Genomic DNA, 17,903 nt, shown 5'->3' with positions numbered 1-17,903 from the left:
GAACTGGTTTTTTCGTGCTCGACGCAGCGCATTGCACGCGCTGCGTTTCTACTATATCTATTGTTAAATGTTCCCAGAACTGGTTCTCTTGTGCTCGACGCAGCGCAGTGCACGTGCTGTGTTTATACCATATATGTTGTTAATTGTTCCCAGAACTGGTTCTCTTCTGCGTGACGCATTGTTTCTACTATATCTATCTTTAACTGTTTCCAGAATTTGTTCTCTTATGCTCGATCCAGCTCAGTTCACGCGCTGCGTTTATACTATATCTATTGTTAATTGTTCCTAGAATGGGTTCTCTTATTTTCGACGCAGCGCAGTGTATGCGCTGCGCTTATACTGTATCTATTGTTAATTGTTCCCAGAACTGGGCTCTTATGCGCAACGCTGAGCATTGCAAAGCAAATGTTCAAAACATATTTAATAATAAATTAGATTATTTCTTGCATTTTGCCAGTTTAAGCTGGAGGGTATTGGCTTTTTTATACAGAATTAAGCTTAAATTTCCTATTATTTATTTCCAATATTCTTTGAATTGAACTTTCCATTCGGGAAAAGTTTAGGAAACGGTACGAAACGGATAAATGTAGATCAATTCAATTGACAGGTGAGAGACCCGAGAACGTCAATGCCACTGGAGCCACTACTCGACCAATCTGAAGTAAAACGTTTACCAAAACGTCGTAAGGCTGGAAAAGGGAACTTAATTGTAGATCAACAGATTATGATCAATCTCTCTACCTTTGAAGAGTATCTATCTGATAGAAATCGCTTTGCCGTGAGTTTTTCCTCTTTTTCCTTTCATGTTCTGTTTGCAATGTCACTGTATTTTTAAGAAATTACGGCTATAGTTTAAGGAGTGTGCCATATTTAAGATGTAATATCTTTTTATGGTATGTCCCTGTATTTTCAAGAAACTACAGTGCAATTAATGAAAGCGCAGCATAGCGTTTGTGTGTTGTATTTATGTTTGCAATGTTTTCTTTGTATATGCCCAAAATCCCCAAGAAGAGAGTAATATTCTGTTTAGAATCTCTTATGTCCTTCTTATTCTCTGTATTTTGAGGAGTGCTATCTAGCCAAGATTCTCACAGAAGTCAGAGTTAGGAAAAATTAGCAAATTTGGGCATAGGGAAGATATTAAAAATGTTGGAATTTTAATTTTAGGCTATTTTCTATTTGAAATAGACAAACAAAATTGTTTGTGTGAAAGCTCTATTCCATAAAAGACTTTGATATCCATTTAAACGGTTATTCATAACCTGTGCTGCAATTCTGTTCGAGATTGGCCTTTGTTTTTTGTATAACAAAAAAAGAAAGAAAGGAAAAGTAAGAATTAATTAGTTAAAGTAAGAAATGAATAAGTAACGAAAAAGTCATTAGTGAGTTGATGGCGGAAAAGCCAGAGAAAAAATTCTTACTTGGCTTATCCTGCTTATGAAAAGCAATATAATTTTCTAAATCATCCTTTTGAACTCCTTGAATTCAGGGAAATTCAAATCCATACCATCAGGAATCGATCAGGGAAGTAATGTTGAGGGGAATCATGAACTAAACCAGTATTTTGGCAAATCTATGTTGTCAAAAAGGCGTATCTGCAATATTTCGGGAGCAGCTATGGGCATTAAGCTGAAAATTTCTAGGTATGTTGAAGCGGATTTTGAAATAAATCTAGAAATTGTGCACATCCAAGCTGTCAAAAAGGCATGTCTGCAACGGCTAAAGATGTTAAGTTTATGGATCCCTTGTCTTATTCGTTCCTTTTTGTTTTATTCCTTTCATTGACTGAAGATCTTTGTTTGAAGATTTACCATTTAGCTTGTTGTGTCCTTCAACGTCCTCTGAAAACTTTTAAATAATTCAAAATATAAATTCCAAAGATTACTATTGATATTTTTAGAAGAAACATTCTTTTTCATACAATACCCCGTGTAACTAGTCTCTGCAATTTTGCAAGCGGTTTTCCTATGCTACTTATAAACAGGAATCAGGGAAGCAAATTTACAGGAACTAATAATGTTATTTATCAACAATGTTTTATTTTATCTCTTTCTTCTTGTTTTTGAAGACAGGCTCGAACGTCAAAAAAATGTCGAATTTAAAATCTTGTTGTTAGGCTTAGAAACTGCCTCAACTTCTGACACCAGATGTCTACTAGGCATCTTGTTACGGGCCTTAAGAATGCTTGGATTCTTCATGGTGGCCAGTTTTAGTGACAATTTAAATTTTTAAGCTATATGGTTCTGAAACGTGGGTGTTCCTAAAGACGGAAGAAGATCTATTTTCCAGAAGAGTTGTCTACGCGTTGTTTTGGGTACCCGTCTGACTTACCGTATTTCAAGCAGTAAGCTTCTCAAAAAATGTGGTTCTATTCTACTTTCTAAGGTTATTATGAGAGAAACGTTGAGATGGCTAGGACGCGTTCTGCAGATGAAAGATGATAGGCTGCCAAAGTTCGTTCTTTTCGGTCAACCCCCTTGGGCCGACCGAAAATTAGGTTGTTCTTGAGTTGGGTGACAAGAGGTTGTAAGTGAAGATTTAAGAGAAATTAAAATTTTTAGGGAGGGTATAAAGAGGAAGGATTTGAATATATTGGGATGGAGGAGAATCGTGTGTAGCTGTGCTGGCCTCAGGTGGCCTGGTGCTGCAGTCAGTTCTTAGTAGTAGTAATATCGTTTGAGGTAATTCTGAGTTCAAGTCTTGTTCATTCGTAACAGATCAGACTGGTGGATCAGAACAGAACAAAATCAGACTAGTCTCTAGTTTAAGTTTAGGATCGTTCAATACTTTCTTACAGGTTTTATTTTGTGGGAGATTCCTCGTAAATGCTTAGTTTGAAATTTATCGTTGAGCCGCTCCCTTGTACTCGATTCTAATTTATCGTAAAACGGTTCAAGCTAGGGCTTTAAACATGGAACAAAATATTACCCGGAAACAATGTCCTTGACATGGACCAGAAAACTGCCAGAAATTTTCTGACGACCAGTGTCGGCTCGAATTCAGACGTACTAGAAGTTTGGATAAGCATTCCTCAATGAGCTTCAGTTATGCTACTGTTGAATATAGTCTGAGATGGTAACATACACATGATTTTCTTATATAGGAGAGAGAGGGGGAGGTTTTGAAATTTGTCAAAGTGGCCTACAAAGAACGGAAATCGTGAGAAAACTGTGGCTTCAATAATAGTTTATTAAGAGATGTGTGTTTTCTAAATCACATTAGTTAATTTTATCTTTGGTTCAGTCTTTTATTGTGACTTTTCAGTAGGCCTAATCATTTAATTTTGAAGTCTTCCTACTAAAAAAGTCGAAATAATTAGGCTTCTAGTTGTGTTTTCATGTGACCACTTTGACTTGAGACTCTTGCTGGGTAGCCAGTGTAGAGGAAACCAGATATTTGCGCGATTAATCGTCCTCAAACTGCTCTGTTTTACGTGAGGATTGAAGTTTCAATAGGGTCGATGCTGCGCTTAGTGAGGCGAGAGTAGATAAATATGACCACACACCGCGGTAATTCAAAAGGTGGTATGTTAATTGTTTTGCCGCACTGGTATTCTTAGCCCTCTTCAACTCATCACGTTCTTCTGTGTCTTATTTAGCTCTGTATATGTTTAGAAAGTACTGTTTTCATAGAATGCTGTATCCCTTTTTTTCGCTCAAAAGTAGTTATTAAAGAAAGGCTCTTTTATCGTAATGTTTTTGTCGTATATTTCTAGCGTAAAAATTTTTCTTTGCATAATTAACTGCTTGTCAAGGCCAGTAAATAAAACCAAAGTAGATTTCAGTTTTTCCTTCATCGTTCTCCTTTGGAATTTGTGTATTTGAGCGCAAACCATCGGTGCTCTCGAAGAGAATATGAAACCTATAAGAGTGGAAACGAGGCTAGTGTCGGCAAAAAAACCCAACGCCATCTAGCATTTGGCGTCTCTTGGCATTTTTTCAAGCTTTGCAATCATTTTTCTTTCAGGAACTGAGATCAGATGCTTATTACTGCTCTAATTTTACCAAATACACCAATTAGATAAATTATTCTTATTGTTACTCTTAAAAAAGAATCCAAAGGAAAGCCAAACGCTAGATCGCGCTGATGGTTTTCTTGTCGACACTAGTGCCAGTTTTGGCCTTGCAAGCTACCTATTCTTTCTAGGTTCTACTTCAATGAAAAATTATTTACCCTAAAGTGTTAAATTGCATTGGAAGTTAAAGTTTCGCAGGTTAAACTTAAATTATTGCTATTATTAAAATTTAATACCTGTTGTTTGAGGTTTTTCTAAACATGAAATAATTATAGCTCCAAGTCATTCTGTAGGTTTAAATTTTAATATTAGTTTTCTTTAAGACAAAATTCATTGAGCCAGGCAGCAAATAATACAAAACTTGATGTCCCATTATTTGACTTGCTCTATATAAAACACCCTCGTTGTCACACAGTTATTTAGATTTCTATCCTCTTTATTGAAAGGTGAGTCGATTAACCACTAGATCGTAGTAACTTTGATAATGTGGTAACTATACGTGGCAGCTATGTCAGTAACGAATAATAAAATTTCCTGCTGTCAAGATCTAAAGACTCTCGCCTTAATTTATCTCTGTGGATATATCAAACGATCATTGCAGCAAACAATATATGAAATATATAAATATATAGTCATCTATTGAATGTATACTGTAAAATTGTAAATCAAATCGAGCAATTGAAACTGACCAATTAGAGAAATTGGCTAGAAACCTTCAAACATAAAGTGTTTTTCCAAAATCAGCAAGGTAAATCCATGGAAATGGTCTATTTAACCGTTGCATAACTATAAACTGTTATTTGAATAATGATATAAATGGGAACAGACGGGTCAAAATGGACAAACAGTTTACCTTTTCTAAATTTCTGATTTTACACATGTAATTAATTATATTATATAATTTCAGTGCTTATGTTACTGGCTTATGTTTATACTAATTTAAAAAAACCTTTTTCCACAAAACAAGCTTTTCAAAGAAAGGGAAAGAGCTCTATTTAGTCAAAAATGAGCAAGAACAAAATAAAATAATCTTCCAAGTGTAAAACTATCAAAAACCACTATCAATACATAAATGAAAATCAAAATAAACAGAAATTACAATAAATAGCCAAGTCAAGCAGAAATTAACACGAGTAGGGTTGATAACCCTCATGCCTTCTCAAGACCAGAATATAATTTGGGTTTTAATAAAAAAGCAAGAGCTAAGAGTCATATGGGACTTGTGACGAGAGATCGGATCCGGTTATGTCAATCACGCATCTAGAACTTGTGCTTATTTTCGAACTCACCAAAGCACTAGAAATTCCCCCCAACTCCCCCAAAGAGATCGAATCTGGTCCAGTTATATCAATCACGTATCTAGAACTTGTGCTTATTCTTCCCACAAAGCTTCATCCCGATCTCTCGATTCTTAGCGTTTTCCAAGAGTTCTGTTTTTCCCCCTCCAACTTCTCCCGATGTCACTGGTTCTGGTCGGGATTTAAAATAAAAGCTATGAGACACAAGATCCTTCTAAATATCAAATTTACTAAGATCCGATCACGTTATGTGTATAAGGATTATCAAAAGTGTGAAACACAGGGATAACCAAGTATATTAATTTGGAAAATTGAGGAGAAATGATAAGGGATATGATCAAAAAGATAACATTTGCATGCTACAAATACTATTACAACTACAACTACTACTGTCAGACTACTCCATTTACAGTATTGAGGGGAAATACGAAATAAATCAAAAGATGCTATGTGTATGCAAATTGTCAAAATTGATTTGGGTATTAAGTTGGAACTTCCAGACAATGCTTAAAGGGGAAGATTTTCTCACCAAAAGGCAATATGCGGACATTAATGCTAATGCTACTGTACTTCTAGATGTACTGGAGAGTTATTTGTGTGGCAGAGGCGCCATTTTGGGGGGGGGGGGGTCAGGGGTTGGCAAATGCCCACCCCAGATTTTCCAGGGGGGCCCAAGCTTCCACCACAAAGGGCCCTTTGCCGGCCGTAATAATCCTTTATGTCCAATATAATCCATTCTGTCCCATTGATTTGAAATTAATGCACGCCTATTAACCAAAGAGCGTAATTACCTGACGACCCTTTGGTAATTACCCTATTTACTATTAATCATTGTAAACTTTGAAAGTAGGTTAGGTACATAATAAAAGTCTCAAGTTCGGTCAAATGCCCATTTCCTAGATGGATGATTATATCAATATTATAAAGTCTGAGTATTTTCAGAATTCCTCTAAGTTGACAGATTAAAATAGGTCAGTTCCTGTAAAAATGTTTCGATGCTTGTTTCCTTGTTTTAGTGAATATAAGCCACCGTTTTAGATTACTAGAGTCAGTTCTTATTCTGTTTCTGTCCTCGTTTTATGTACATTAACTGTATCACATGTGTAAATAAACATTTTTATGCTCGACACATAAACCTTATGAAAGTTAGAGACGCTTGACATCCTCTATTGGTCGAACCCCAGATTGTAGGCCAACGCTACCATAAGACTCTAAAGACGAGAGCACAGAGAGAAGTAAAAGACTTTACATCATTAAGCCTATTAGTTTTTTAGTTTGGTAAATATAAAAGTACTAATAGCTATTAGCATTAGAACTCAAAAGATCACCAAGCATCTGAAACAATTTGTGACAACTTCGACCTTAGGAAAGAACTTCATCCAATCTGGAAATCGGACTACTACTTTGGAGGATGAAGTGAAGCGAGAGTACTCCAAAACTTTCGACCATCTACTAGCCGAATTTGACAGAAGGTTTACAGATAACTTGCCAGTGATGAGCATACTCGAAGCCTTGGAACCAAGCTTGACCAAGTTTATGGACACAGAGTAGCTCAAGCGTTTCTCTGCTCTTTACGGGGAGCTGGATATCGACAACTTCCTTCTCGAATCTCAAGCTGGTATTGCCAGGCGTTTCTTGCTCGATGAGGAGAAAAAGCCAGAAAACTCTAGACATTGTCGACCATCTTCAGGCATTACCAGCAGCTTACTCAGAAGTAATTAAAGTACTTCGTATTGCTGCCACACTTCCTGTGACAATAGCGAGGAATGAGCGTCTGTTTTCTAGCCTAGAAATAGTGAAAACTACCTGTGGTCTACAACAGGAGACGATCGTCTCAGTCACCTCCTTTTGATGTTTGCAGAGAAGGATTTAGTAAAAAATGGGACTACGACCAGCTTGTTGACGATTTTGCAAAGATGAAATCTTGGCAGTTCCCCTTGTTACCTTGAGTGTTGTAATATTTTTTTTTCTCTTGTTTTTCCTTTTGTAAATATATTTAATCTGAAAGATTTCTGCTGAAGGAAAACCAAGATTTTTGCTACAAGCCTCAGCATGTTAATGAAGATTACTTTCACCGATGTATTGTTTACTTAAATAAGAAAGTTTCTCGCTGAGGAAAGCCAGCCTGTAGTCTGGTTGAATTTTTACTTTCAGTTTAATCACTTAACCTCGTTCATTGTGATCTTCGGTGTTATAATTAATCTTAGAGGTCAGTGTGGCTGAGTTCCACATTCCTTTAAAGTACATTTCCAAGCAACACACGGGTGCTGAAAATGCGTTTTTACTTAGAATATTCGATCAATGTGCTGCCAAAACTCACATTTTTTCTTACGCGACACAAAGTGAGTCGAGGGGGGGGCGATGGAGTTCATGCCCACCCCAAGATTTGGTCCAAATGGTGCCCCTGTTGTGTGGTACTGTTTCTTCAATTTTTTGAAGAAACTATTACTGTCTCTTGCACTTTTAGTGAAGTTCTTGAGCATGTACTACTATCTTTTGTGACTAATAATATGCTTGAGGGAGATAACCTGTTTGGATTTCGACCCAGTGTAGGTTGTTAGCTTGCGCATCGTGTATTATCTTCTTTGCTCATTGAAAACTCTTCTAAGGGAAAGAGTATCTAACTTGTGCTTTAGATCTATCAAAAGCTTTCGCTAGTCCGTGTCATAGTCAGCCTTTTTCTGCTCTTCACGGTCGTGGTGTTATTCTGTCAGTTATAATGCTTCTTCCTTATTGGTATTCTAATTCCTTTCTTCGGCTGAAATCGGCATCAGCTAGTATTATTGAAATGAAAAGAGGTTTAAGGCAAGGTGGGGTTTTATCTCCGACCCTATTTAAATTATTTATTTCAGGAGTTCTGGCAAGGATATCGGCCACCTATCTCTCTGGTTTTTCTGATATTTCATATCTTGCCTATGGTGATGACCTGCTTCTGATAAGCCGCACTGAAAATCTTTTATTTAACATGGTTTCGCGTGTTGCTACTCCTTTTTCAGATATAGAACTTCCTCTTAATGTAGATAAATGTGAATTTCTTTCTTTTAACAAAAGTTGCTTTATTAGATGCGGAAAGTTGTGAGTTTTTTTTCTGCTCTTTTCCCCTCCTTCTATGTTTTTTCTCTTTTGTTTTAGTGTCTTTTATTTTTTATGTATTACTCTGTAACTGGTGCCATGTGATTTCTATTTTGATTTGCATTGTATTTTTATATGTTTTTCTTCTTGTTACTCCACGCATTATACCTTTGTATAGTGTGGATCAAAAATAAATAACAATAATAATAATAGATATATATTTCTTATATATAATGTTTTAATGGCTTACCTTGTATATTACCCATTCAATTAGTTATTTATTAAAATTTTAGGGTTTATCTTTGCCTGTCAACCATATCCTACTTGATTCGCGAGATTTAATGAAAAAACCTGCACCTGGACGTGCCGTCGGACTGTCTCTTCGCCGCATGTTTAACAATCGATTCATGTCTCATACTCCACCCCTTCACGAAGATTTTGATGGATTTGAAATGCCTCGACACTTGCCACCTACTTTACACCCGCCTACCGAGACGTTGCGTAATCAGCTTGGCAGAGTAGATAATGAGGTACGTTGTCGATTCCTCTTTCTTATTTAAAGGCTCCTTCAGAGTGAAAAACGTTGCGCAATCAGCTTGGTAGAGTAAATAATTAGGTGCGTTCTCGGTTTCTCCTTCTCATTTTTAAAGGCTCCTTGGGAGGGAAAAACGTTACGCAATGAGCTTGGCAGAGTAAATAATGAAGTGCGTTCTCGGTTTCTCTTTCTTATTTTAAAGGCTCCTTGAGAGGGAAAACGTTACGCAATCAGCTTGGTAGAGTAAATAATGAGGTACGTTCTCGATTCCTCTTTCTTATTTTTAAAGGCTCCTTGACGGGGGAAAACGTTGTGCGATCAGCTTGGCAGAGTAAATAAAGAGGTGCGTTCTCGGTTTCTCTTTCTTATTTTTAAAGGCTCCTTGAGGGTGAAAAACGGTGCGCAATCAGCTTGGCAGAGTAAATAATGAGGTGTGTTCTCGGTCTCTCTTTCTTATTTTTAAGGCTCCTTGAGAGGGAAAACATTACACAATCTTGGCAGAGTAAATAATGAGGTGCGTTCTCGGTTTCTCTTTCTTATTTTTAAGGCTCTTTGAGAGGGAAAATGTTACGCATTCAGCTTGGTAGAGTAAATAATGAGGTACGTTCTCGATTCGTCTTTCTTATTTTTAAAGGCTTCTTGAGAGCGAAAAACGTTGTGCAATCAGATTGGCAGAGTAAATAAAGAGGTGCGTTCTCGGTTTCTCTTTCTTATTTTTAAGGCTCCTTGAGAGGGAAAAACGTTTTGCAATAGATTGGCAGAGTAAATAATGAGGTGCGCAATCAGCGCAATCAGCTTGGCAGAGTAAATAATGAGGTGCGTTCTCGCTTTCTTTTTCTCGTTTTTAAAGGCTTCTTTAGCGTGAAAAACGTTGCGCAATTAGCTTGGCAGAATAAATAATGAGGTGTGTTCTCGGTCTCTCTTTTTTTTTATTTTCAAAGGCTCCTTGAGAGGGAAAAATGTTACGCAATCAGATTGGTAGAGGAAATAATTAGGTGCGTTCTCGGTTTCTCTTTCTTATTTTTTAAAGGCTCCTTGAGAGGGAAAAACGTTGCACAATCAGCTTTGTAGAGTAAATAATGAGGTGCGTTTGGCGTTTTTCTGTCCTATTTTTAAAGGCCCCTTGAGAGGGAAAACGTTACGCAATCAGATTGGCAGAGTAAATAATGAGGTGCAATTGAGGTTTCTCTTTCTCATTTTTACTAGTTCTCCGTTAAAATGGGCAGATATTTAAGAAAGTGACGGTAGGGCTTGAGAATGTCGAGACAGGAGGATAAAATAGGTTTTCGATGAATTTTAAACAATGTGGTTGTCAGCAAACCACTGCAATAGCTTCATTAGACTACGGCAGATTTTTTCTCTCACCGATGATTCATCTTTACCTGTGACGGAATTAGCTGTGTCGTCTGCGAATAGTAGAGAAAGTGTGTCGTCTGCGATTGCGTCCATAAGCTCACTGACGTATATTAGAAACAGAAGTGGTCAAAACTGAACCTTGCTGTAATCCTACCTTTCCTGAACATGGGTTTTTTAATCGATCTTACTCTACCTTCATCCACAAATTGATTCCTACTAGTAAGGTAAGACTGGGTGAGTAAGCGAGTATTGCCTCTTATTTCACAGGTGTCAAGCTTACCCAGAAAAATCAGATGACAAATCGTATCAAATGCTTTCTTCACATCTATAAAACAGCATGAACAGCATGCTTCACATCTGAACAGCATGTTCATGAAGTTCACATCTGAACAGCATGTTTTTGTGCTCAATACTAGTAAGTAATTCTTGCGTGATCCATGACTTTTTCGGTGTCGCATACCTACCGAAGCGCCTTTTCAAAAAAGCAGTTAGGATCAAGAGAAGATGAGAATTTTTCAACAAATAGAGCAGCCATTTTGAGTCCGTTTCTTCATAAACTGAGTTCCAATCGGTACAAGCTAATGTGGTGCTCAAGTTTTTTTCTATGGGTATATCATCAATTGTCCTGCTTACTTTTGTAATCCTCTTAGGTCACTCGGTTCGCTGCGCCTGAAGACTGTACTAGCCCAACGGTCAACTGCCTGGCGTGAATCTTTTCGGGGAACCTTTACGCTTGTTAAGGCGAGCCAGCCGGGTTCGAAACACCCAGTGCTAGCAGCCGCAGGCGTAGATGACTGCAACACCACAGTCGATCCCAAATGCCTAGACAAGTATGCGTTGGTCCTGACCGAGTTCAAACTAAGGAAATCCAAGGTTCTCTTTCAACTACTGTATTAACTGAAAATGCAGGACAAGCACGATACAACCATTAACATTTATAAAAACGCTCAACAAAAACCTAAAACCTAAATCACACTTACTTATGCTATATTCTTTTTAGACGACAAATGATTTAAGAACAACAAAAGCACCAAAGCTAGGAAACTTTACTTTTTATACTTTCCCAAATACACATTTTTTCCAGCTTTCCCAAAAAACTACATTTTTCCAGCCAGGTACTTATCTGTGGTTTAATGATGTACGTCGAATCGGCTAAAACTCGATAAAGATTTATTAATTAGATTTTTGGAAAGGAATGGTTTTTAACATTTAATCAATAATAGTTTATATTCATTTAGTTATGCTTATTACACTTTTATATTCGAATTTGATTTCCCACGGTTAATCAAAGATTTACCAAATAGGATAAAGTGATCCGAAGCATCAGTTAAGACGATGTAACTCAAATACAGACTAAAATTCGTAACTATGTTATGTATAACCGAAGCAGACTGTTCACCAATACGTGTTGGTATTCTTACTGTTTGGACTAAACCCGGAGAAAACAAGTACTCAGTAAATCCACAGGCTGAGATCTTGAGGCTTGTGAAAAGATCAGAATGTTCATCACTGGCTGACCTCACCGATTTAAGTAATTCATTTAGGTCAAGTTTTTTTTTTCTTAAAATCATGGAGCCGGTCAGATGATGTCTTATTTAATAATTATCATCAAATCATCATAAAAATAAAACATACCAAAATCAATCTGGAATGATATGCTAATAAGCAGAAAGCGGTACCTAAGATTCCAAGTATCAGAGGAGCAAGGAGGTTGCCATAACAGATTCCAATTCAACAACAGCGATGCAGTCATATAGCTCTCAAAATTCGGAGGCTCAACATCCGACTTATTAGCTGCAGAAAGAAGGACCGAGCTGAACGAGAACTTTTTTTGCAAAACCAAAACTAAACAGAAAAGAAGGAAAACACGAAGATAATCACACAGAATAGCAAGATACAAAAAGCACACTAAGGCCAGAACCATTTATATCTCCTTTTTCCTTTTTTTTCACTCGCGGAAATCAAAATGAATTCAAATCACTGTCGCAACTTTTTCATTAATGCAAATCAAACGTAACTAGACTCGAGTCCACAAAGATGAAGAAGACCTTTTGATTTTCAGCCATATACCCGTACCTTTTTGACAGACCCGATAAGACGTTATTTCACCTTTTGTTTTCACCTCACGTGACTTAGTTAACAGCTCACTTCTTCGCAAACTCAATTCAGGCAGCAAGTCTGTACAAACAACTACACCACTCGCCTTTAGTTTACCGACGTTCGACATTACCACTTGAATCTCATTTTCAGATCCTAATGATACAAGCACTGGCTTCACCTGCTTTGGTTACTTATACGTTCGTGGGAGTCAGTAATATTTGCCAAGCGAGAAGCGAAACGGTTACTGGCTCAACAATACCTAGCTTATTCCTGAAGAGGTTTTTCACGGTAGTTTGTCGGGTTTCGTCAGATTTTTCATACCGGTTGCTCTCTTGTTGTCAATTGCCTGTCATTAAATGATTTAAAGTCGTATTAAATCATCAAAATTAATTTAATTAAAAATGAATTAGTCTGTAAAACTGTTAAAAATTATTATTGCTGTCGACAGCAGTAAATGAATTGTATTCAAATCTTTATCTAAAAAATGTCAATTTTTTTTTTCGTTGGATTTCGAAATTAGTGTCCTAAAAATGTGTATTGTAGCATTTTGTCTCCTACCTCGCGTTGAACAGATGCTAGTAGATAAACTTAATAATTGTTGGGATGGGCTCCAAACCTTCCCTCTCCCCCGTAATTCAAAATTTTCTTGGATTTCTCACCACTTCTTAAGCAATCAGTGAATTGTATGCACATTTTACTAGGTTAAATGGAATATATATGTGTACATTTGTTCATAAAATATAACCAACAATTTGAGTCCGTAAAATAGTGGCGCGTACGGATGATGTAAATAATGACAGTTAAATGACACCGATGCATTTTTCTTTTGCTGCATCGCCGGAACAAAAACATATAATCATTTGATTTATTACTCGTTTGGGGACAAATTTTTGTTTTGTGAAATTTTCATAGTAACATTAGGTCAAAACTTTGAACAAAGGAATAAACTATAGTCAAAAAAGAAATATTAACCTTAAGTTGTACTACGTAATTTTCATCAAATAGGGCAAAAGTATCCAGTCCATAGCTCACAAACTGGTCAGATTAAGAGGCATCAGGTAAATCAGGATAAGGATCATTTACTATTACTAATACTGCTGCTAATAATTCACTTTGGCAACAAGCCGCCTGAGGCCAACACCACTCCAGAGACTCCTCCTCCACTCCAATCTATTCAATGCATCACTCTTTACTCCCTCCCATGAATTGCCATTTTTCTTTGGATTATTCCTTATGACCTCCTCCCAACCCACTCGGGGACGAATTGCTTCTACTCAGGCGCGAAAGGGGTGGCCAAAGAGAACAATCTTTGACAATCTGTCATCCGCCAAACATGATTTAGGCGTAACAGCCTTTCTTTCATTATAGTCCGCGAAAGTTGTAATCAGGTCTTAATTCTTGATTTTAACATTCCAAGTAAATTCTGTAACACAGGCTCTAGTTAGAATCAATATAGTATTTGGTCGTAAAATGACCAATCAGTTAATATAGTGCTCAGATTATGGTAAGATGACCAACTTTATTGATTGTGTTATTGTAAACCCGATACAAGATCGATACAATCGATACGATCGATACAAGATACTAAGGTATATAGGAGTGCAAGGATACACTCTAGTTGTGTCTAAGATTAATTTAAAGCTGAAATTTTGGAAGGTTAAATGCCTCCTGGTAAGTTATGACGTTGGCAGATTCCGGGATGATAATTTGATAGAAAATTTTCAGGAACAGTTGAATACTAAACTGGCGAGTTTAAAATTTGACAATGTAGAAGATAGATGGAATAATTCTTGGAAAATAATTTGTGAAGTTGCTGGTGATGTCTTAAAGAAGAAAGTTAGGAATACATCTAGCAATATTAGTAAAAAAGCTTTGTGTTTAATAGAGAAGAGCAGGGGATTATGCAAGAATCATCTGAGTGATAGATCATAAGAAAATAAGAGGAATGCAAAGAAAGTGGAGAAAGTATTAAAATATGAACTAAGGAAAGGGGAAGTGTAGACCATGGATAAAATTGCCGAGGATCTGAATATGCAGCTAGACGGTATAATACTTACGGGATTGTACCTGCATGATAGTAAGATGACCTTTATTGATTATATTAGTGTAAATCGAAGACAGACAGGATTGATACTAGATACTAGGGCATATAAAAGTCCAGTTATTGATATTAAAAGTAAACATTGAACTTCACCTTCTAGTAGTGTCAAGAGTTAATCTCAAGATGAAATTTGGGAAAGGTAGCCACCTTCTGGGAAGTTATAACTTTGGTACGGGGCCTCAATTAGTGATAAGAAAACTGTTAAAGAGAGATTGGTTGACTATTTTGAGAACGCGTTTAGTCGTGATAAAGTTACAGGGAATTATATAGAAAGAATGAAAAAGTTTCTGACAATTTGGATGTGAAGGAAGCATTATTTTGCATAGAAGAGTTAGAGACAGTTTTAAAGGATTGAAAATTAATAAGGCCTCAGATGCTGATAGTGTGTTAAATGAGTTTTTCAAATATGGTGGTTGTGAAGTTAGAGATAATTGCTGAAGATAAGTTGCGAATATGATTTCTGAATAAGGGGAAGAATCTAACGATTTAAGGAAAACTTTAATTACACCCCTAAATAAGAAAGATGATAAGCTTGAGTGGTAGTTGTAGAAGAATTAGCTTGGTTTCTGTAGGAACTACCACTACTACTAATAATAACTCACCGCAGTACCAAGCCACCTGAGGCCAACACAGCTACGGACGCTCCTACTGTACCCCTCGCTTTCTGTAGGAAGCAAATTATTTACTATAATGATACTTTTTAGACGCAGCAATGCTGTAGATTAACTTTTAAGACAAAAGCGGGGTGGTTTTCGGAAGGGGTTGGATTTGTCGGCGAAATTTTTACTCTTAGACTAATGATTTGGAAGTGTTGTTTGACTCCTTTAGTCCTTGGTTTCACCAATTATGAACAAGCGCGTGATTCAGCAGATAGTAGATGGAAGTCTGGATAGTAGATGAAGTAACTGGAGGTCTATGGAATACCAAATAAATATTTCAAAATGATAAGTGCGATTTACGAGACAATGTGGCTGTGGTTTAGGTGTGAAATGAGGTTAGTAGCTGGTCTGGTGTTAAATCAGTAGATAAGAAGAGCTCTGTTCTATCTCCATTTACTTGGGCTGTTTTGACGGAATTTGTCCCAAGGAGCCCTACAAATGTTATGGTAGAGTATGCAATCAAATTGGAAAATAAAACTGCTGGATTTAGATTATGCAGATGATTTGTATGCTCTAGATAAAATGTTAGCAAAATGAATGGATTTTTTGTAGTTTTGAGTTTTCAGGGTGCAAGAATAGTTGTTATACAAGATATTTTATATGGTTACACAATAGTTATACATGGATAGTATTATTAATAAAGGTGGTAGATGCAGTGAAGATGTTGAAAGTAGACTAGACAAGACGCAAAGTGTTTTTTTATCGTAAAAAAAGTTTAGAAGAATAGGAAGATTAAGTCTACGAACCAAGATTAGATAATTGGATGCTACAGTAATGGCTGTTGTCAAGTAAGGTTCTGAAATGTGAGCACTGGAAGGCGAAGGAAGATTTGCTAGATATTTTACAGAGGAATTGCTTTTGGATAGTTTTGGGTACCCATTTTACTGACCGTATTTCACATACCAAGGTCCGAGATAAATGTTTTTTATCGCATTTTCTAGGGCTTTAGTGAGAGAAAGTTTGAGATTATTTGGACACATTTTGCAGATGAACGATGACAGACCGCCAAAGATCGTCCTTTTCGGTCATCCATCTAGAGCCAAACAAAAAACAGGTCATTTTTGAACGGGGTTGGAAAGATCGTAAGGAGGGATTTAAAAGAATTTTGAACTTCTTTGGAGTGGATAAAGAGGCTTTGAGCAGATCGGTAGGGAGGAGGAGCTTCTGTAGCCGTATCGTCCTTAGGCGGCTCGGCGCTGAATCGAGTTCTTTGTAGTAGTAATTGTAGTAACGATTATTCAATTTCCGTTTCACTTATTAAACTACTGAACGATAACGGTTTGACAGTTTGCAAGCTTTCAAATTTGTGAACTTAAATAAAATATTTAAAATTAATAACTATGCTACTTGCCAGTATCGAATATCTCTATTAGCTTTTTCAGTACCCTATCTCTCATATTTGCAAGATGAATTTACTCTAGTATATTCCTAATTTTCCACTTTGGGAGATACTTTTCTCATCGTTCCTAGCACCTAGCATCTTTCGAGTCTTAATACTTCCAATGAACGGGGGTCTCTGTTGATGACCTTTGAGAGAATACTGGTATCTCCTACTGTCAATGGTTATGTTTATAACACACTATTTGTTACTTTAGATGACTAATTTAGACAACAAGTTTCAACAGTCAGCGACTCTTCCGAATCAAACTACTGAACAAACTTTGCCTACGATCACTCTGTCAGAGCCAGAAGTCATCCGAGAAGCCAACGAGCAAACCAATTTATTAGATGAAAGATTCCAAGGTAGAGTAAAATTGACTATAGGTTTTTTTCTGTTGTTTTTTTTAGTACTCAGCTTTAAATAAAAGAAAAGAGCATAAAAGGTTTTAAGTTCAATCATTTTCTTGGGAATGCTGATGGCAATGACTTAGTATTAGAAACAAGACTAATATTCCTTGCGCCAGTAGGAGAAAACCTTGATTTGAAGCCTAAGGCTATTCTCGTCAAAACTTGGTGCTTCTCTAATGAGAGGAAAAAGAAGATGAGATGAGGTTATTTCTCTGATGAGTAGTGGCGTAATTTTGTCAAAATTCTGCGGAGGTGGGGAAGTTGGAGTCGATTTTCCTAAATCAAGTGACGATGACAGTGAAAACTGGAAAATGAGTCATGCACTACCATAAAGGCAAATATATACTAAAGAAACTGACTTATATCTCTGGATTCTTGAATTATGCACGCTTATCTTAGATTAGACAAGATATTTTGCAGAAAATAAATTTCAGCTAGAGGGTGGGGAACTGAGAGGTAAATTTGGGTCTGGAGGGAGTAGCTGCCCCAATGCCCGTGGCAAGCTACACTCCTGCTGATGAGCCTCTACCTCATTTTGGTTTCTATTTCTAGGGTACGAAAGTTTACTAGTATACTCATTTTGCTTTCTACTACTAGGGAACTAAAGAGTTTAGGTAAAAGTATAAAGGAAACCAAAGAGACTAGGAGTCTCTATATCTCTGACGGGCCCTATCTACCCTCTTTTTTATATCTTTTTTTTTGAACAACTAACTATGTATTGTTTTCTTTTATTCATAGAAAATGTGAGAGGCAATTGCAATAAATTAAGCCACTTTTGCCTCATACAATTATCAATCAGTGATAAGTTTCTGATCATATCATATATCAGAGACACTACCACATTGTTTTATTTCTTATTTAAAGTTTTATGGATATACCTTCATATAAGATACCCCTCTCAAGATTGGCGTGAAGGACCCCATATTTTTGTGAAATTGCAAAATAGTCGATAAAAACGCACTTTTTCATAACTTTCTTC

General features: G+C 36.7%; 1 protein-coding gene across 1 annotated transcript in view; it reads left to right on the top strand.

The window, feature by feature from the left end:
• Positions 1-17,903, top strand: part of LOC136041251 (uncharacterized) — an 82,686-nt gene that overhangs the window by 44,075 nt on the left and 20,708 nt on the right. Inside the window, exons 9-11 of the mRNA XM_065725857.1 lie at positions 608-778; positions 8,679-8,915; positions 16,732-16,879. Coding sequence (XP_065581929.1) covers positions 608-778; positions 8,679-8,915; positions 16,732-16,879 — 556 coding nt within the window. The remainder of the gene's footprint in view (positions 1-607; positions 779-8,678; positions 8,916-16,731; positions 16,880-17,903) is intronic.

This window comes from Artemia franciscana, unplaced genomic scaffold (assembly GCF_032884065.1).
Source record: "Artemia franciscana unplaced genomic scaffold, ASM3288406v1 PGA_scaffold_1180, whole genome shotgun sequence".
In the NCBI taxonomy this organism is placed as follows: Eukaryota; Metazoa; Arthropoda; class Branchiopoda; order Anostraca; family Artemiidae; genus Artemia; species Artemia franciscana.
Note: the sequence above shows the minus strand (reverse complement) of the source record. Positions and strands in the feature narration are given on the sequence as shown.